Source organism: Ylistrum balloti, unplaced genomic scaffold, assembly GCF_031769215.1.
Source record: "Ylistrum balloti isolate Yb309-2 unplaced genomic scaffold, AGI_CSIRO_Ybal_v1 Utg370740, whole genome shotgun sequence".
Lineage (NCBI taxonomy): Eukaryota > Metazoa > Mollusca > Bivalvia > Pectinida > Pectinidae > Ylistrum > Ylistrum balloti.
In genome coordinates this window covers 46,255-64,974 of record NW_026782436.1, presented here as the reverse complement: position 1 = coordinate 64,974, position 18,720 = coordinate 46,255, and the positions used below count along the sequence as shown (strand labels likewise).

The window sequence follows — 18,720 nt, the reverse complement described above, 5'->3', positions numbered from 1 at the left end:
AGATATTGCTGTGTAGTATGTAGCCCTCTTATCAATAGCTGTATTTACATTTAAAACGGAAACATAAAAAAGTTTTGAGCTTGGATTTTTTCCAAACCTACGAAAACTTTATTTTTTTTACCCAGAATGCAATGGAATTTAGATACTTTTGAACAATATCCCTGATTTTGTCAACCACGTAGAACCCATAATATGGAATGAGTGCACTTACTATGTTCCACACCTATGCCTTTGTATTAAATGATGCAGACAGGGTTTCTTTAATTAAGATGATGTCACTACTTGAGGTTTTGTCGAATTTCTCAGAGAAGCTAAAAAAATTGCGAGAGTAGCAATATGTTGACAAGACAGAAAGTTTCCCCTTTTTTCTCTAAAACAGTACATTAATGGAAACGCAAATGTATATTAAAAAAAACCCAGGAACTGTAGACAACCAATGCCAAAATGATATGAACGATATATGTATAATATGATAGAATTCATATTTGTATTGTCCGTCTCGAAATGGCATCTATGGTTATTTAAAGCGCTTAGACAATATTTGTATCTTTACCAGCAAAGCTGTGTCAATTATGACTTCAAATATTATATGAAGACAATCCAATAATTATATATATATATATGTCATACATTTCTTCGCGTTTATATAATACCAGTCAGAATTATTCAAGAAGAATATATTCCATTTACCAATAAGATGATCCTAAATAGAACATGAGGTTGACAGGTGCGTGATTACGTAAATTACAAATGTAAATATGATAGAGAGTTAATACGTAGGAAAAGTGAACAAGAGAAAAAAAAAACAAAAAACAAAAAACGTAACTCTCTGTAAACGTCGATTGTCTAGTGAGGTGGAATATTCACCATTACAGGTAATTAGATAATTAGACATTTCTGATTTGACGTTTACTTAGATGATCAGGAAAAAGCTTCATTCGGACATTTAATTAGTTGTTTCCAATCCACTTTCGTTCATATTAATTTGTAGTTCTGATTTCCACTTGAAAGCAAAATCATATTGATTTTTTTCTTGCACTAATCAACGACTATTATTAAAGCAGTAGATCTAATCCAGTGCTGTAATGCCGGTTTTGTCAGATACTGACGCGTTACTTAGAGCAATCAATGTAAAACTCCCGATGTTATAGGTTATGTATGTATTTCCATGCATGATTGCTGCACGTGCATCAGTTAATACGTGTTGGTTGACTGATTGATTTTTATTAATTCGCAATGAAGATTTATTACCTGTGTTAATTAACATGTCTACATCGAACGAAACCAAGCACAACAGAGATTTTTTTATTTCATGTTGTCCAAGCAATGAAAAAAATCATTCAAAGTGAACTTACTACAGAAATCATGTTTACGACAACACAAACGATAGAAAATTTTCATATATAATTAAATATCCAAATTTCCACCACACAAAGTTAATATAAACACATCCAAAATACTTTTATCTAGAATATTGATCAACGTGACTACTACAATCAACAACATTCAATTCAAAAGGAAATCAACTCAATCAAGACGAAACCGGACACTCAGGTAAGACATTTCTGTATCACAAACGCGACTCATTGTTATTACTGTACCATGTGATAGCAACCAAGACGGGATCATGTATCATGTGATATCCAGCATGGTGTATGTGCCACGTGAAGCTTGTCCTAGTGTGATCTATGTATCACAGATACGAGGCATCCACCGTTGTGTTCCTTTACCACAGGAGACAAGGCATTAAACGTTTTCATGGCGACACATAGACATATAGACATGTCAAGGTACATGTGGATACATATATATCCATGGACATGTGGATACATATATATCCATGGACATGTGGATAAATATATATCCATGGACATGTGGATAAATATATATCCAGGTACATGTGGATACATATATTCAGGGACATGTGGATACATATATATCCATGGACATGTGGATACATATATATCCAGGGACATGTGGATACATATATATCCATGGACATGTGGATACATATATATCCAGGGACATGTGGATACATATATATCCGGGGACATGTGGATACATATATATCCATGGATATGTGGATACATATATCCAGGGACATGGGGATACATATATATCCATGGACATGTGGATACATATATATCCAGGGACATGTGGATACATATATATCCATGGACATGTGGATGCATGTATATCCATGGCCATGTGGATACATATATATCCAGGCACATGTGGATACATATATCAAGGGACATGCAAATACATAAACCCAGGGACGTGTGATTCCATATATAGATATACAAGGATAATTGGATACATATACCTAGGGACATGTGGTATTATATTCAGGAACATTTGGATACATGTATCCAAGGACCTATGGATATAAATATATATTTTAAAACGAAGGCAGAAGAGAAATATAAAAGAAATGTCAGACTGGTCTTGTCGTAAAACGCCTTCATTACATGCACAACTTACACAGAAAAGAGAAAAAGGTGCTTACAACAGAAACATAAAAGAATTGCTTTACTGGAGGATCACATCTTTTTTTACTGTATTATTTATCCTACAGACGTATTAAAGTCACATAGGTATGACTATCTAGTTAAACTGATAATAACGCTAATTGTGAAACACAAAAAACAAAACGTATTTTCTTCATTACCGTTTAGATAGACAGAATTAGTAATTATCCCTGTCAACAATGTCTACAACGAACGCTTTGTGTTTCGGATTTCCGCTACTATTAAACCACTTGTTGACTGGTGTTAAGTGTTTAATTATAATGCAACATAAGCCTTTTGTCTTCCTTGGGTATTTGATTAATTGTCTTTGTCCATTAGCCCTAGGATATAAAGGCAGAAGTCCATGAGGATGGACTGTGAATGTAATACGGCTACATGAAATTAAAAGACAGAAAAAATAAACAGACAAATAAAGATGGCACATTGCGAGATTTCTCCCATTATTTCTCAAATCAATCTACACTTGCCGATTTCCCATGGCAGTGCTGTCAAGTCTCCACGACTATCTTTCAAGTCTGCGCCACTCACTAAACAAACCACTAAACGCCCTGTTAATGCTTGCTCTTTGTTCTACGCCTGTAAATGACACAACCATTGCGATAATGGCACAAAATACACACTTCGTCACTGTCTTGTCTAATACTCAATGTCTTTTGCGAAAATAGGATATCATTGAAGTACCGGTGATTGATTTTTTAATGTTCTAGGGGTAACACATTTCTAATTAGTAGTCATTGATTCGTTTCAAAATCCTTCAGCGCCGAATAACACAAGGGAGCATCAATTATGCTCGGTTCACAGAGCAGTTTTGGTTTGAAAGGGAGATAATTTGTTACATTATCAGTCGAGACATCCCGTATTGAAACATCTTTCTACTATGTCATTATACAAGTTACAGTACATTATTTGTAATACGAATGATTGCTAATTTACGAAATTAAATGAACAAGATATCTGACCATGTTGTTCTAGATAAATAAGCCGGTCTTATTATATTTGTGACGGTTGAAGGTGATATATGTATTACACAATTGTACACGGTAACAGACAACTGAAGGAGATAATAGTGTTCGATATTAGACAACTGTACTAGACCTAAGAGGTTGTACTAGATGCTAATCAATTTTACTTTATATAAGACAGCTGTACTAGAAATCAGACGGTAGCTTTAGATATAAGACATATATACTAGAAATCAGACAGTAGCTTTAGATATAAGACAGCTGTACTAGAAATCAGATGGTAGCTTTAGATATAAGACAGCTGTACTAGAAATCAGATGGTAGCTTTAGATATAAGACAGCTGTACTAGAAATCAGACAGTAGCTTTAGATATAAGACAGCTGTACTAGAAATCAGATGGTAGCTTTAGATATAAGACAGCTGTACTAGAAATCAGATGGTAGCTTTAGATATAAGACATCTGTACTAGAAATCAGATGGTAGTTTTAGATATAAGACAGCTGTACTAGAAATCAGACAGTAGCTTCAGATATAAGACATCTTTACTAGAAATCAGTCGGTAGCTTTAGATATAAGACAGCTGTACTAGAAATCAGATAGTAGCTTTAGATATAAGACAGCTGTACTAGAAATCAGATAGTAGCTTTATGTATAAGACATCTGTACTAGAAATCAGATGGTAGTTTTAGATATAAGACAGCTGTACTAGAAATCAGATGGTAGCTTTAGATATAAGACAGCTGTATTAGAAATCAGATAGTAGATATATATATATATTAGAACATTAAACTAGATATGAGATTGTAGCTTAAGTATTAGACATAGGACACTTGTACTAGATATTAAAAATTCTACAGATATTAAACAATTGTACTAGACTTTAGACGATCGTACACGCTATGTGAGAATTTTATTAGATATGAGACAATTTTACTACATTGTACAAAAGACAAACAAGTGAATAACACCTTTTCATAATTAAGAGTGAGATACAGTAGAGTCAAACAATGAATTAAACAGCATCAATCAGCTGTTTCGTCCTTCTAGGACGCATTAGTGATGCTAAAAGTTTGAAGTCTAGGAGACGACCAAAGTAATGAAAAGAAAAGTGAAAATCTAGACGGGGAGGTGAAGCAGACCCATAATTAGATGAAATCGTAATTTTCGTACACCAGATAATTTAAGAGAAAGCGTCAAGTTCATGTGTATTTTCTGAACCGTGCCACTATTCGAGTGAATTAAAACGCGGCAAACTGATCAACACTATTAGATAACTGTACAGGATATTACACTTTCGTTTCAAATAGACCACAGTAGAATATTGTACTAGATGCTTTTTTCCTTAGTATTCTTTTTTCTAGTATGCTGTGTACGAAAGATATCCAATCAAATTATATATACCAAAACATGAAACTAGTGGTGCGACATCTGTTTTTGATATGAGCAGTTATGATTATAATATTTATTAATTCTACTAGAAATTAGCTCTTTGTACTAGGATTTTACGACCATAAATCCAGATATACGACAATTGGAATCGTTATAGTGGTTGAAAGCACCATAAGAGGAGTTCATTATCCAGGACATTTTCCATGTGCTTTCCTGGGTTTGTGATAAAGATAAATGCACGAAGTGCAATTGTCATAAAAGTAGTAAATATTTAATTATTGTGTGACAGGACAAGAGAAGTTGTTTGTTGGTTCAACGTTTATGTTTTATTTAAGATATCCTTTGATATCACAGCTGAATTTAAAACTATATTACACATACCGTCACGCACAACTTATACTGAAAATCTAAATACATGTTCGTGCAACTCTAAAATCAAAGAATAAAAACGCATAACTATTCGAATCCGAAGTAGATGTATTGTGAGATAACATTCATGAATCTCTAAAATATTATCCCTCGGTGGCCTCTTGCTGTAAGGAAGAGCAGTTCTGATTATACGGAGAGCCGGGTTTGATTGGTTAACAGTGACAAACACTATGTGGATTGCTCCGTTCATTACCTTCCAGTGTGGGTTTAACCATTGTTTTCCTTCTACCTTCCAGAACAGTAATTGCAAGTTCTCTCTATCGAATCAAAAACGTTCGTTTGAGACCGACTGGGCGGTAAGCACTGCCAGCGTCGGATGAACGCCGCGGGACCAGTGCTACATTAAATGGTACGCATACCAGTGGGGCTTATCTACGGATGTTTTAATGTAATCGAAAACATCATTCAAAGATCTTGGGAACTTTAGAATTTACCATAATTGTGCATGTTTCTTGAGGGATATCACGAGTTACAGTCGGACAAATTAAGTTAGACGAGAAATTCCCTGAACATGCCGTCTATCGAATGTGTACTTATTTTTACTTGCTCTGAGAATGTAGTCTGCTTTCTAACCTCGTGAATTATGACATCACGACAGGCCATCCAAGGCTACAGGATGATCAGCTCCACTTCTTAGCATGAAATATATATATTTTTATTCCACGTAGAAACTATCATTGCTAAATTTGGATGTAGGCGCCAGTTAGGATGGGTCAACTCACAATTTTCCACTTTGTTTGTACATTGTTGGCGTGTTATCTTTCGACATCTGTGACTGGCCATGACATGGTCTCGGATACATGTTCTTATACATTTCAAGTTTGGAGACCGGATGAAAATATTGAACACAAGGTGAGATATTTAGAGCTAGAATTTGCTAATATGTCATCTTTTCTTGACAAAACATTATTACAATTTCGAAACGAAATTCATACAGAAATGCATTTGTGTCATAAGAACAGAACTTCTAGAGGTGGCAGACGAGCAGGGTCAAAAGTCAAAGAAAGGGCTTTGAATTCAGGATTTTCTGGATTTCAAAGAGAGCTTAATGACATGGTGAGAAGGCTTGACCATCTCACAACGGACTATGCGAGCTTAAAGAACAGACTTTCAACTTCACCAGCTCCTCAAAGAGCTGGACAAATGGGATTTTCAAGCAGCAATCAGGTAGAACATGTACAAACATCTGCTCTAGAAAACGGCGTAAATGATTTGAAAGCAGAATGGATCCTCATGAAACGGGACCTTTTGCACCTAAATTCAGAAAACTCTCACATCAAGCACGCCCAAAACCGAATCCAAAAAGATTCAATGTCTTTGAACAAATCTATAAATTCATTAGGTACGAAACTAAAATCCCTGGAGGTGGAGTTGACTACTGGTGTCCCGAGCCTTAGGGGTCGTCACAATCAAGCTGACTCCGGAATACAAGATAGTTCGAGTTTACGGGATTCACATAGGAGAATGGAGATAGACATATCAAACCTTAACAATGGGCTTCAAAATCTACGTACATCACTTAAGAAAGTTAAGGACAGCATGGCTCTTCTGAGGAATGATAATGTTAATTTAAAAAGAATGATTGTAGATGCTTCTAAAGGAAAGACACTTAATGGCGGTAAAACCAATGTGGTTGAGCTTATGGATCGCACTCTCGGATCAACCCCTACAGGTGAGAATTAACATCACATTTTAATTCATTCCAATAGCGACACGCTTCAGAATAAATACTCAAGTTTTTGATGTCCTTTCGAAATTATAGGATATTGAAATTTATCAATTAATAAAATCCCGAGGAAAGTGCACCTTCCCAATCGAAATTTCACACTGACATCTACTATTTGTTGTGTAATAAGAAGTTTTACTCTGGCACACCTGCCAATCTGGTTCTGGCATTTATTTCAACCAGTTTTGTTTTCTTCAGTCGCCTCCTTGATTTTAACATTGAAAGCCCTGAAAATAATTGACGTGTCCTAACAGGATGAAGAAGTACTACATCATTTTAAACTACACTTCATCTTATTGGTATTGAAAAGTACAAATCACATGTGTGTTTTGGAATGTTTTGATGAGATATATCCGATTTATAGAAATCAAAGATGCTGAGAAATATCAAAAGATAATGATGAATTCTTAAGGAATTTATCGTTTCAAGTCAATAAATATAAGAATCAGCAACCTAGAAAATACAACGTTAAAACAAACCCATGAATTCAGAAAAATCTTTAGATTAATAAAATATAAACTTTAAAGCATATCTTCAAGAGCATCGAGAAAATAATCGGTGGAATATGGTAGGTTTCCCATGTGGAACTAAGTTAACAGATAGTCACGTCTTTATTAGGAACACATTTTCAATACCACTCAGGGGAAACACCGGAACAATGATTTTATGAACAGCTCAGGGACTGTTGACATTCTCAGTAAAACCGAGAGGAAAGTATTGGCATTTGTCTGATTACTGAAGGGTAGTGTTTGATGAATCCAAGGGATGAAGATTGCATAAGGGAAAAGCAGTTTGATTAAAGGGACAACCGTATGGGATTCCAAGTAATTACCATAGGAAAGATTGATGGCACTACCAAAGGCTGATGATGTCTGTGTCAGCAATTCACTGTTAGTGGCATGAAACCATATGTTATCCATTTTTATATAGATAAATGTTAATCAGTTTCACATTATCCGTTTACTTTAAAAGTCAATTAGCTATATTGACTGTGTTATGTACTGCGATTCAACGACAAATTGCATTGCAGAGGTTTCTACTGTCTCCAACGCCACTGCATTGCCTTGTTTATTTAATTAAACTTTAAGTGTGTTTGAAGATAGACGTTTTCATTCATGTGCAGGTCTAGAGGAAAATTTATTTTTTTATGGTCGCACTCCTTTGTAAACAATTCTATGTTGCTCTGATTTTAACTCTTCAACTGATAGCTATTTGAAAAATCTCTCACTATCTCTTCCCCTAAAAAAGAAAACCGCTTAGTGACACTGTGTTTATTAAACATTATCTCATGCTTTGAGAGTAAAATCAATATTTGTAAATATCTTAATGCGTCTACCTGTGAAATAGGCCCCAAGCAGAATGCTGAAATTTAATACAACACTTAAAACAGACTATCTCTTGTACTTATTTTTGAAATGTTTACTGGTATAGCTAAATTGGTTCGTGTCTTCGATTAAACAGAAATCTTATCCTTCTGAAACACTTGGTCTTCAGTTTTACACTTTCTGGTGTCCCCGTGGGAATAATTCCTTTGCTAATGTGTTGCATTCTTTTAATTACTGTCTCGGTTGTGCTTTTGTAAACATATCTGTGTTTTATTATTGTTTTATACAAACTTAATAAAAATCCAATAAAGTTTGTTATAAACTTGACTCAAGTTAAATAAAACTATGTTTATAATTTTCAACTCATATTAGATAACACCATCCTACAATCTCACCAAAAGTTTAATAAAACTATGCCTCAATGTATAATCCTATGTTTTGACATTAAGTTGACTCAGCTTACATAAAACTATGATTACAATGTGTAATGCTATGGTTTGATACACACCACGACTTGTCTTGGTTAACACCATCCTACAATCTCACCAAAAGTTACATAAAACTATGTTTACAATGTGTAATGCTATGGTTTGATACACACCACGACTTGTCTTGGTTAACACCATCCTACTAACTCGTCAAAAGTTACATAAAACTATGTTTACAATGTGTAATGCTATGGTTTGATACACACCACGACTTGTCTTGATTAACACCATCCTACTAACTCGTCAAAAGTTACATAAAACTATGTTTACAATGTGTAATGCTATGGTTTGATACACACCACGACTTGTCTTGATTAACACCATCCTACAATCTCACCAAAAGTTACATAAAACTATGTTTACAATGTGTAATGCTATGGTTTGATACACACCACGACTTGTCTTGGTTAACACCATCCTACTAACTCTACAAAAGTTACATAAAACTATGTTTACAATGTGTAATGCTATGGTTTGATACACACCACGACTTGTCTTGGTTAACACCATCCTACTAACTCGTCAAAAGTTACATAAAACTATGTTTACAATGTGTAATGCTATGGTTTGATACACACCACGACTTGTCTTGGTTAACACCATCCTACAATCTCACCAAAAGTTACATAAAACTATGTTTACAATGTGTAATGCTATGGTTTGATACACACCACGACTTGTCTTGGTTAACACCATCCTACTAACTCGTCAAAAGTTACATAAAACTATGTTTACAATGTGTAATGCTATGGTTTGATACACACCACGACTTGTCTTGGTTAACACCATCCTACTAACTCGTCAAAAGTTACATAAAACTATGTTTACAATGTGTAATGCTATGGTTTGATACACACCACGACTTGTCTTGGTTAACACCATCCTACAATCTCACCAAAAGTTTAATAAAACTATGTTTACAATGTGTAATGCTATGGTTTGATACACACCACGACTTGTCTTGGTTAACACCATCCTACTAACTCGTCAAAAGTTACATAAAACTATGTTTACAATGTGTAATTCTATGGTTTGATACACACCACGACTTGTCTTGATTAACACCATCCTACTAACTCGTCAAAAGTTACATAAAACTATGTTTACAATGTGTAATGCTATGGTTTGATACACACCACGACTTGTCTTGGTTAACACCATCCTACTAACTCGTCAAAAGTTACATAAAACTATGATTACAATGTGTAATCCTCTGCTTTGATACCAGTTAAATGAAACTATGCTCATATTGTATCATGTTCCACCTATGTTTTTGGTATAAACTTAAATGAAAGAATATCGATAATTATAAGCCTGTGTTTTGGTTCTGTCTCTGATATTTTATGTATGAAAGAGCAGCACATCTATTTGTAGTGCGTTTCGTTTTATTGTGCAATCGTTTCAGAATCTAAGGAAAATATTGGTTTTTATGAGAAATTCGATTGCCGAGATACTGAACCTGTTATACAGTCTTATCAGTGAATGACCTATCCTATTTAGCAAATGTAGTTTCACTTAAGTCTGTTTTTACAATGCAACAGTAACAGTATTTTATATCTTTAGGAAAAGTGCTGTTCAGGATTAAAATGTCTCCCAATTCTCCTTAAAGATAGCTCCATTCCAAACTAAAATGCTGCCGCCCAAGAAACCATCGCCATCGATCATTCACACAGGAAGGCCACGAACTATGTGATAGGGAAAAATAATTGTTTTACGCCTTCTTGTCGGAAACAGCAAAACCGAGGTGTAATCAAATTGATTGAAAAAGTTAATTGTCTAACGATACCAGAAAAGAACTAATTATTTTGGTGTTAGTACCAGGAGATTTGTTTAGCCAACTGTTGAGTGTATTACAACGTTGTATGATTTCCTGGTTCGTTCTTAATGCTTTTACAGAAACGTACAATATTGAATTGTCCTGTACTCTCAATAAGTAAGAACAATAGTATTCGTATTATTTAGGTCATCATTATACATCAATTAAATTTGTCATTATTTGGTAATGTTGTTAAATCGCAATTTAGAACTGTCCTACCTGATAATATAGCGTCTTGTACTTGTTGTACAAGGTTAAATAACGTTTAGCGTCTTGTACTTGTTGTACAAGGTTAAATAATGTTTAGCGTTTTGTACTTGTAATACAAGGTTAAATAGCGTTTAGCGTTTTGTACTTTTTATAAAAGGTTGGATAGCGTTTAGCGTTTTGTATTTCTTATACAAGGTTAGATAGCGTTTAGCGTTTTGTACTTGTTGCACAAGGTTAGATAACGTTTAGCGTTTTGTAATTGTTATACAAGGTTAGATAGCGTTTAGCGTTTTGTACTTGTTGCACAAGGTTAGATAGCGTTTAGCGTTTTGTAATTGTTGTAAAAGATTAGATAGCGTTTAGCGTTTTGTAATTATTATACAAAATTAGATAGCGTTTAGCGTTTTGTACTTGTTGCACAAGGTTAGATAGCCTTTAGCGTTTTGTAATTATTATACAAAATTAGATAGCGTTTAGCGTTTTGTACTTGTTGCACAAGGTTAGATAGCGTTTAGCGTTTTGTACTTGTTATACAAAGTTAGATAGCGTTTAGCGTTTTGTAATTGTTATACAAGGTTAGATAGCGTTTAGCGTTTTGTAATTGTTGTAAAAGGTTAGATAGCGTTTAGCGTTTTGTACTTGTTGCACAAGGTTAGATAGCGTTTAGCGTTTTGTACTTGTTATAAAAGGTTAGATAGCGTTTAGCGTTTTGTAATTGTTATACAAGGTTAGATAGCGTTTAGCGTTTTGTAATTGTTATACAAGGTTAGATAGCGTTTAGCGTTTTGTAATTGTTGTAAAAGGTTAGATAGCGTTTAGCGTTTTGTAATTGTTATACAAGGTTAGATAGCGTTTAGCGTTTTGTAATTGTTATACAAGGTTAGATAGCGTTTAGCGTTTTGTAATTGTTGTAAAAGCTTAGATAGCGTTTAGCGTTTTGTAATTGTTGTAAAAGGTTAGATAGCGTTTAGTGTTTTGTACTTGTTGCACAAGGTTAGATAGCGTTTAGCGTTTTGTACTTGTTGCACAAGGTTAGATAGCGTTTAGCGTTTTGTACTTATTATATAAGTTTATACAACCTTTGAAAATATCATTAAAATGTTAGCGTTTTTATGAGATAAAATGTAAAGTATTTCATTGTTATACACAGTAAGGTGTCGTTTTGTAATTGTTATGCAAGGTTAGATAATTTTAAAATTCTGATAGTTATGTGTGATTGCGTTTTAAATCTTCTATAAAACATTTATTTTATACGAACAGTGGATTTTTGCCAACCTGTACACCACCATACCCATATCTAAAGTGAAATAATGCCTTTGTTCTATTGTTATGAGACGTATAATTAATTTTACAAGAAAAATGAATGGCAGTACAAACATATAGTTGTGAACTAGACTGAAGCCTATGTCGTGAAAAATACATAAATCATTACGCTTTTGGTTGATAACATCTTCGTCGTGTTTGGTGATAAGATCTTCCAACAGACTACTGGCATATATATGGGAGTTACCATGCCCCTCTATTGGCTGACCTACTTTTGTTTTCATACGAGCTTATCAAAACACGTCATAAAGACATTGCAAATTCGTTTAATTTCACTTTCACTTTTCACTTCCTTGTCTTTAGATAACCGGAAATTGATTGATCACGTCCATACTATATACATAAGAACTTGAAATCAATGACACGACAGACTTTTTCCTTTACTTCATTCGCTTACCTCGATCTTTTCCTACAACGAAGCCAACATGGACAGCTTTCCACCAAGCTATATGATAAGCGCGCTGATTTAAATTTTCCTTTTCTGAATAGCAACATTTTGCATCCCCAACCTATGGTTTAAATGCTTACATGTCGATGCAGAATTTTTGAAAGTATGGTGAAGTACTATGATCGCATTATTGATCTCATTGAAAAATATTCTGTTTCTTTGAGTGAAATGAAGGTGGGCGTGTTTGATGATCATTAGTTTCCCTGTTTGTTGCTTTGTTGTATACCTTGTTCTTATTTCGAGAACGTGACATTACTTACATGGATTGACCTAAGATGCTTACTCTACTCATCCGGAACACCAGGGCCCATATCCATGAAACCGTTCTCACGCTCAAGCATAAATTTTGTGCTCAAGCCTTATACCTTGTTTAAGCTCAACATTAATAAATAAGACTGATTTTGCCAAAGATTAAAAAAAAAAAAAAAAATGAAAGGACTTTAAGTCAAAGTTATATACTCAATGTTTATTTTTGACATTTGTATTATTTAATATGATTTAGGTGAACTATAAAAAGAGTTTGCTAAAGCACAAAATATATTCTTGAGCATGAGAATGGTTTCATGAATACGGGCCCTGGTTTTATTCTCCTTATAATTTTTCAGAAGTCTCCGTGTTTAGTATGTTGATATCCTGCGTAGTTCTATTGAATCTTAGTTTGTATTTTGACTATATTCATTTATGTTGAAATGGTGGCATGTTCTAATTGTTTTTTATTTTTCTATACAAGGTTAGATAATATTTTTTTTTTCAATAATACAACGCATGCTGATATATGTCGGCGTACTTTGAGTACAGGATATTTGATAAATAACATTTGATCTGCTTCTCCGGACTTAACATTTAGCTTTATGTAGATAAATAAGACAAACCACAAATTTATCATGCTAGTGTATAACGTTCTGTTTATTGAGTAAGTATCATTCAAATTGGAATTGTATCTCTTTTAATCTTTTGATATATACTTACACAGACAAAGCACAGAACCAGACTTAAGTGATAGAAAATAGAAAAATAAAGATGAAAAGATACTTATTCTTAAGGCCATTCTCTGTTTGACAGCTCTTCAGGATAATCAGAGGTTCTGACAAACAAGCAAAGGTCTTGAGAATCTTACATAAATATATATACACTGGGTATATAATTAGTTCACCATTGTCTGTCGAAAGGTTGGCTATTACTGATTGTTTGTATAATGATATATATGACAGTTTCTCCCTGATTATTCATCTTTATATGTTCCACACAAGAGTTCCATGTCTTGCATATCCTGTTTACAAAATTTAGAAGGTTTGTCTGATATCTTTCTCAGCCTTACCGGCACATTTACACTTTCTAAAGGAATACTAGCTAATCGTACAGTCTTTTGGATTACCCGTTAAAGCAAGTCTCATTTGTAATGCATTCGAGGTATGATTTCTTATCAACATTTCAGAGTATTCAGTGTGCTTTGTTTTCCCGTGTTTAGAGCTTTGATATTCAATATTCCTTTGCATGAACGTACATGATGAATTTCCAATTCCATGTGTAAATGACCCTTCTTCATCAGCCGGTTGCTTTCCCTTTACTAGGCTAGCACAGGTCTAGCTGACTTCAAATTTCTGAAAAACGGTGACGATGTCCTTACCTTTCCCTGTCATGATTATAAAGGCAATGTCTGTCCCATAGAGACGATCTTTTTCCATATTAGTTTCATAATTTCCAGTGCTTACTCAAAGTACTATTATTACCTTGTGATAATTTCGGATGTGGATGAGTAACAACATAAAGTTTAGGGAGATTTAGAGAGATACAGATTAACCAAACCTTATCAAGATTCCATTGAAAAGGGTTTTTTTTCTCCGATTTGTCGGTTAATCAGACTGACTTGTTTGCAAAGCTATTGATATTAACTCTTAGGTTTGGCAGGGGCCCAAAGTGAACTATTCTTTTAAAACAATGCTTTTGTGACGAGAGAAGCGTTGCTATATAAAACTTTATTCACTGAATCGGAATTTTTTGGTAATAATTCCACCCATGGTATCGATTTTCCGGATTAAATTAATCAAAGAAACAAAGTTTGATTCATGTGTGACATTTATAGGTTGAATATCTGTTCATTGTCAGAATAATTACTGTGAATCGATTTTCAAACAGTCATAGCACCAGAAGATTACTCACAGCCAATTGTAATACAATCAAAGAAACCAAATGAATTGTGGAAATGGAACAGTAAAGAAAAAAATAATGGCATATACCGATTACTAAATCCATTGTCCCTCTATTTACAGAGATACAGAGAGTAAAGATATCTCTACATAACAGCGAGACAAGGTTTGGTCAAGCCCTACACTAATATTGTACACAATGCGCCGAAATTGCCTTGATATATCTCTACATAACAGTGAGACAATGTTTGGTCAAGCCCTGCACTAATATTGCACACAATGCGCCGAAATTGCCTTGATATATCTCTAAAGATCTTACTCTGAAAATGGTGTCAATATATCTCTTCATGTTTACGAGACCGTACATTTATATATACATTAATTATATCTGACTTGTATGGGTTGATAAAAAAGATTGAAGTTAGCATAACTCCGAAGTAAACGTAAGCAGTTTAAGATCAATGATGGAATTCTCCGAACATAACATTTTGAAACAGTGCGACTGTAGTGACTTTAAAGACAACACCCTAAACGCTAATGTTAATAGGTTTGCTTCTGGATAGAATATATAACAAAGAACTAAAACGCATTTCATCCATAATTTAAACAAAACGTTCCTACTGGGTGTTAACATTGTGTCGCAAATGGCTTTAATTAATGAATTATGTTTGTAAAATGAAATTAAGATACCAGGACATTAACAGAAGCGAACCCGATTTGAAAACATGCATGTTGATGTACAACTGAAGTATTTGTATGCACTACACAAAGATGGTATCGAATGCTTCTGTCATTAATTGTTACGGACCAGAAATAACTATAGCAGACGGCTTTAATCACTCAGGCTACCGCCAAATGGCTCCCGACTCTATCGATTATTTATCATTTTCCCGCGTGTTTGTGTACAGTCACGTGATCATTGTCGCCCCATTTATAGTTTAAAGGTCAAATAAGAATACAAAAAGTCGGTGAAAGAAGTCCTACAGATCACAGTCTGTAACTCTGTAACAGATGTTACAAATACAATGAAATAAAATGTAGGTGCGAGGTGGGGATGGGGGTGGGGGGAGTTGGGAGGGGAAATTGGAGGTCGAGTTGGGTTAGGTTTACTGGTACGGGGGAGGGGAGATGTCGAGTTCGGCTAGGTTTACTGATACGGGGAGGGGGAGATGTCGAGTTCAGCTAGGTTTACTGATACGGGGGAGGGGGAGATGTCGAGTTCGGCTAGGTTTACTCATACGAGGGAGGGGGTGATGTCGAGTTCGGCTAGGTTTACTCATACGGGGGAGGGGGGTGATGTCGAGTTCGGCTAGGTTTATTGATACGGGGGAGGGGGGAGATGTCGAGTTCGGCTAGGTTTATTGATACGGGGGAGGGGGGAGATGTCGAGTTCGGTTAGGTTTACTGATACGGGGGAGGGGGGAGATGTCGAGTTCGGCTAGGTTTATTGATACGGGGGAGGGGGAAGATGTCGAGTTCGGCTAGGTTTATTGATACGGGGGAGGGGGAGATGTCGAGTTCGGTTAGGTTTACTGATACGTAAATAAAAAATTAAGAAATAAAGAAAACTTCCTTGAAAACGAAAATGATATGACAGAATGATAAAAAATATAAGATCAAATTTTTATCATACTTTTAGTATACCTAGTATTCGACTCGTAAAATGTTAATAGTCTACAGCTGTTCATTTTTAGCAATTGTATTACTTGACGCAGGCTCCTAACAATAAAATGGACTTAGTTTCTGTTTATGATGTGTAAGCGGTGATAACAGTTTAGATATAAGGCCTTAAGGCTCCATCTCTCACCAAGTTCCTTGTCGATGAAGGCACTCATAGCAAGACGTCGTCAGAAAGATGGCAACTTAATTCACATTTTGTTACAAATAGTTCATAAATGGATCATGGTATTTTGTCTGTAAATATGCGAAATTACTGACACAGATGTATCATGACATCACATTCTAGCCGACATTCTGATATTTTATGCGTTACTATAATTTTTGAGAATTTTTCTAGGATAAATGTACAAGTTTTGTTGTTTTGCAGATTGCCATGACCTTAAAGAACTCGGATATGACGTAAGTGGAGTTTATCAAATCAAGCCGCGAACGGCGATCGCGCAGGATGATGTTTACTGCCAATTTGTAAACAATACCGCATACACCGTATTGCAACGCCGTACAAATGGGCTAATCAACTTTGAACGCAGATGGATTGAGTATAAATATGGCTTCGGCAACCTGTACGATGAACATTGGATCGGGAACGAAGTCATCCATCGACTGACACAGCAAGAGAACTACATTTTGCGGATTGACATGTGGGACTGGGAGGGTAATCAGGCATATGCAGAGTACGAAGGATTCCGTCTCGACGGCCAAGACCGCGACTTTACCTTACATGTTGGCGATTATCGCGGGAACGCCGGAGACTCGTTAAGTTATCATAACGGTATGAAGTTCAGCACAGAAGATGTTGACAATGACTTGAATATGCGCAAATGTGCAGTTGATTGCAAGGCGGGATGGTGGTTCAACACATGTTATCTGAGTAACCTAAACGGTAAGTACCGGACAGGTTGGTACTCACATTCTCAGTCCTCCTTCAATGACGGCATCGTTTGGTATACACTCAAAGAATCTGATGACTACTCACTCCGAAAGGTCGAGATGAAGATTAAGAGAGCGACATGAATGGACAAACCATTGAGCAATACTATACAACCCACCGAAGGCTGTTTAAAATAGAAAGATGTCTGAAATAATACATTACATGTCTATTCGTTTACTTTGCAGTTTAAGGTTAAAGGTGACTCTCTATGTATATAGCCAGTTTTCCTTGATTCTCGTGTATAAATTAATGTATTATAAGCCTTGGCCAACGTTTCAGGAAGTATTGCGCTATATTATGATGAATAAAACTGGAAGGATCACAAATGGATGTTGTGGATTATTTCGGAAGTCTGGGAATGTAATACGATTCAGGAAGTAACAGGAAACAGTACGAAACTTATCATGATTGGTCGGGTATGACTTTAACTTAGTCTCGGAGGTCAACACTGAAGGGAGATAACTCGTTACTTGTTATATATTACGTATTCTATGTAAAATTGATGCATTTATATAATATCAAGTATTTTTCATTATGATGAGTTACTTGGAATACTAATGCACTGCATATTGATTTTTTTTGTTGAAGAATCATTCAAAACTACAGAATTATTATGGCACCGAGTGGCATCCAAATTCAGAGTATTCGTTATAATGGTGACCCGTCATTGTCTTAATTATCCGTTTGTAAGTAATGGCTACAGTATTAGGTCACCAGTATGTAATGTGTACATATTGATGTCAGTTATCAAACTGTCAATAAAGTATCGTTTATCAAATGTTGTGTTATTCCAAAATGTTACTTGTTATGTGTCAGTCATAGTTAGCTCCCTTTATTATTGATAATTGAATTATACACACTGAAATAAAAATGCAAACCCTCATGAAATACTGAATTGTTATAAAAATTACCTGTTCTAAATATGTTTAAGAAATACTGTTTGTCTTAAAAATCACTCTATAGGTTCCTGTGTTGCTTAGGTGGTTTAAAGCTACTGAGGATATTTAATTTTGAACGCGGTTAATTTTCAACAGTTTAAGATTTAACTGTGAACTTTTTATCGTTAATAAATTACAGAGCTTTCCCACTGTCCAGTGTAACGTACGTTCATTTTCAACAATAAGGATCCGTTTATGAGAAAGACAATGCTATTCAGAGCTCATATTCCTCTGATTGTTAGCTGATATAGCATGGCGATGGTGTTTGTAGCCACACAGCATGTTGTGCGGTGATGCCTAGCAGAATACCCCGAATTATTCATTTCTGACAAAAGGCAGAAAATGAATGGACTTAAATATCAATGTCCTGTACATA

The 18,720-nt window shown here is 35.1% G+C and overlaps 1 protein-coding gene across 1 annotated transcript; it reads left to right on the top strand.

Moving 5' to 3' along the window:
- Positions 1 to 6,020: 6,020 nt before the first annotated feature.
- LOC132557917 (fibrinogen-like protein 1) lies at positions 6,021 to 17,489 on the top strand. The gene is made up of 2 exons (XM_060222446.1): positions 6,021 to 6,984; positions 16,843 to 17,489. The coding sequence occupies exons 1-2, from the start codon at positions 6,021 to 6,023 to the stop codon at positions 17,487 to 17,489; spliced, it is 1,611 nt and encodes a 536-aa protein (XP_060078429.1).
- Positions 17,490 to 18,720: the final 1,231 nt, after the last annotated feature.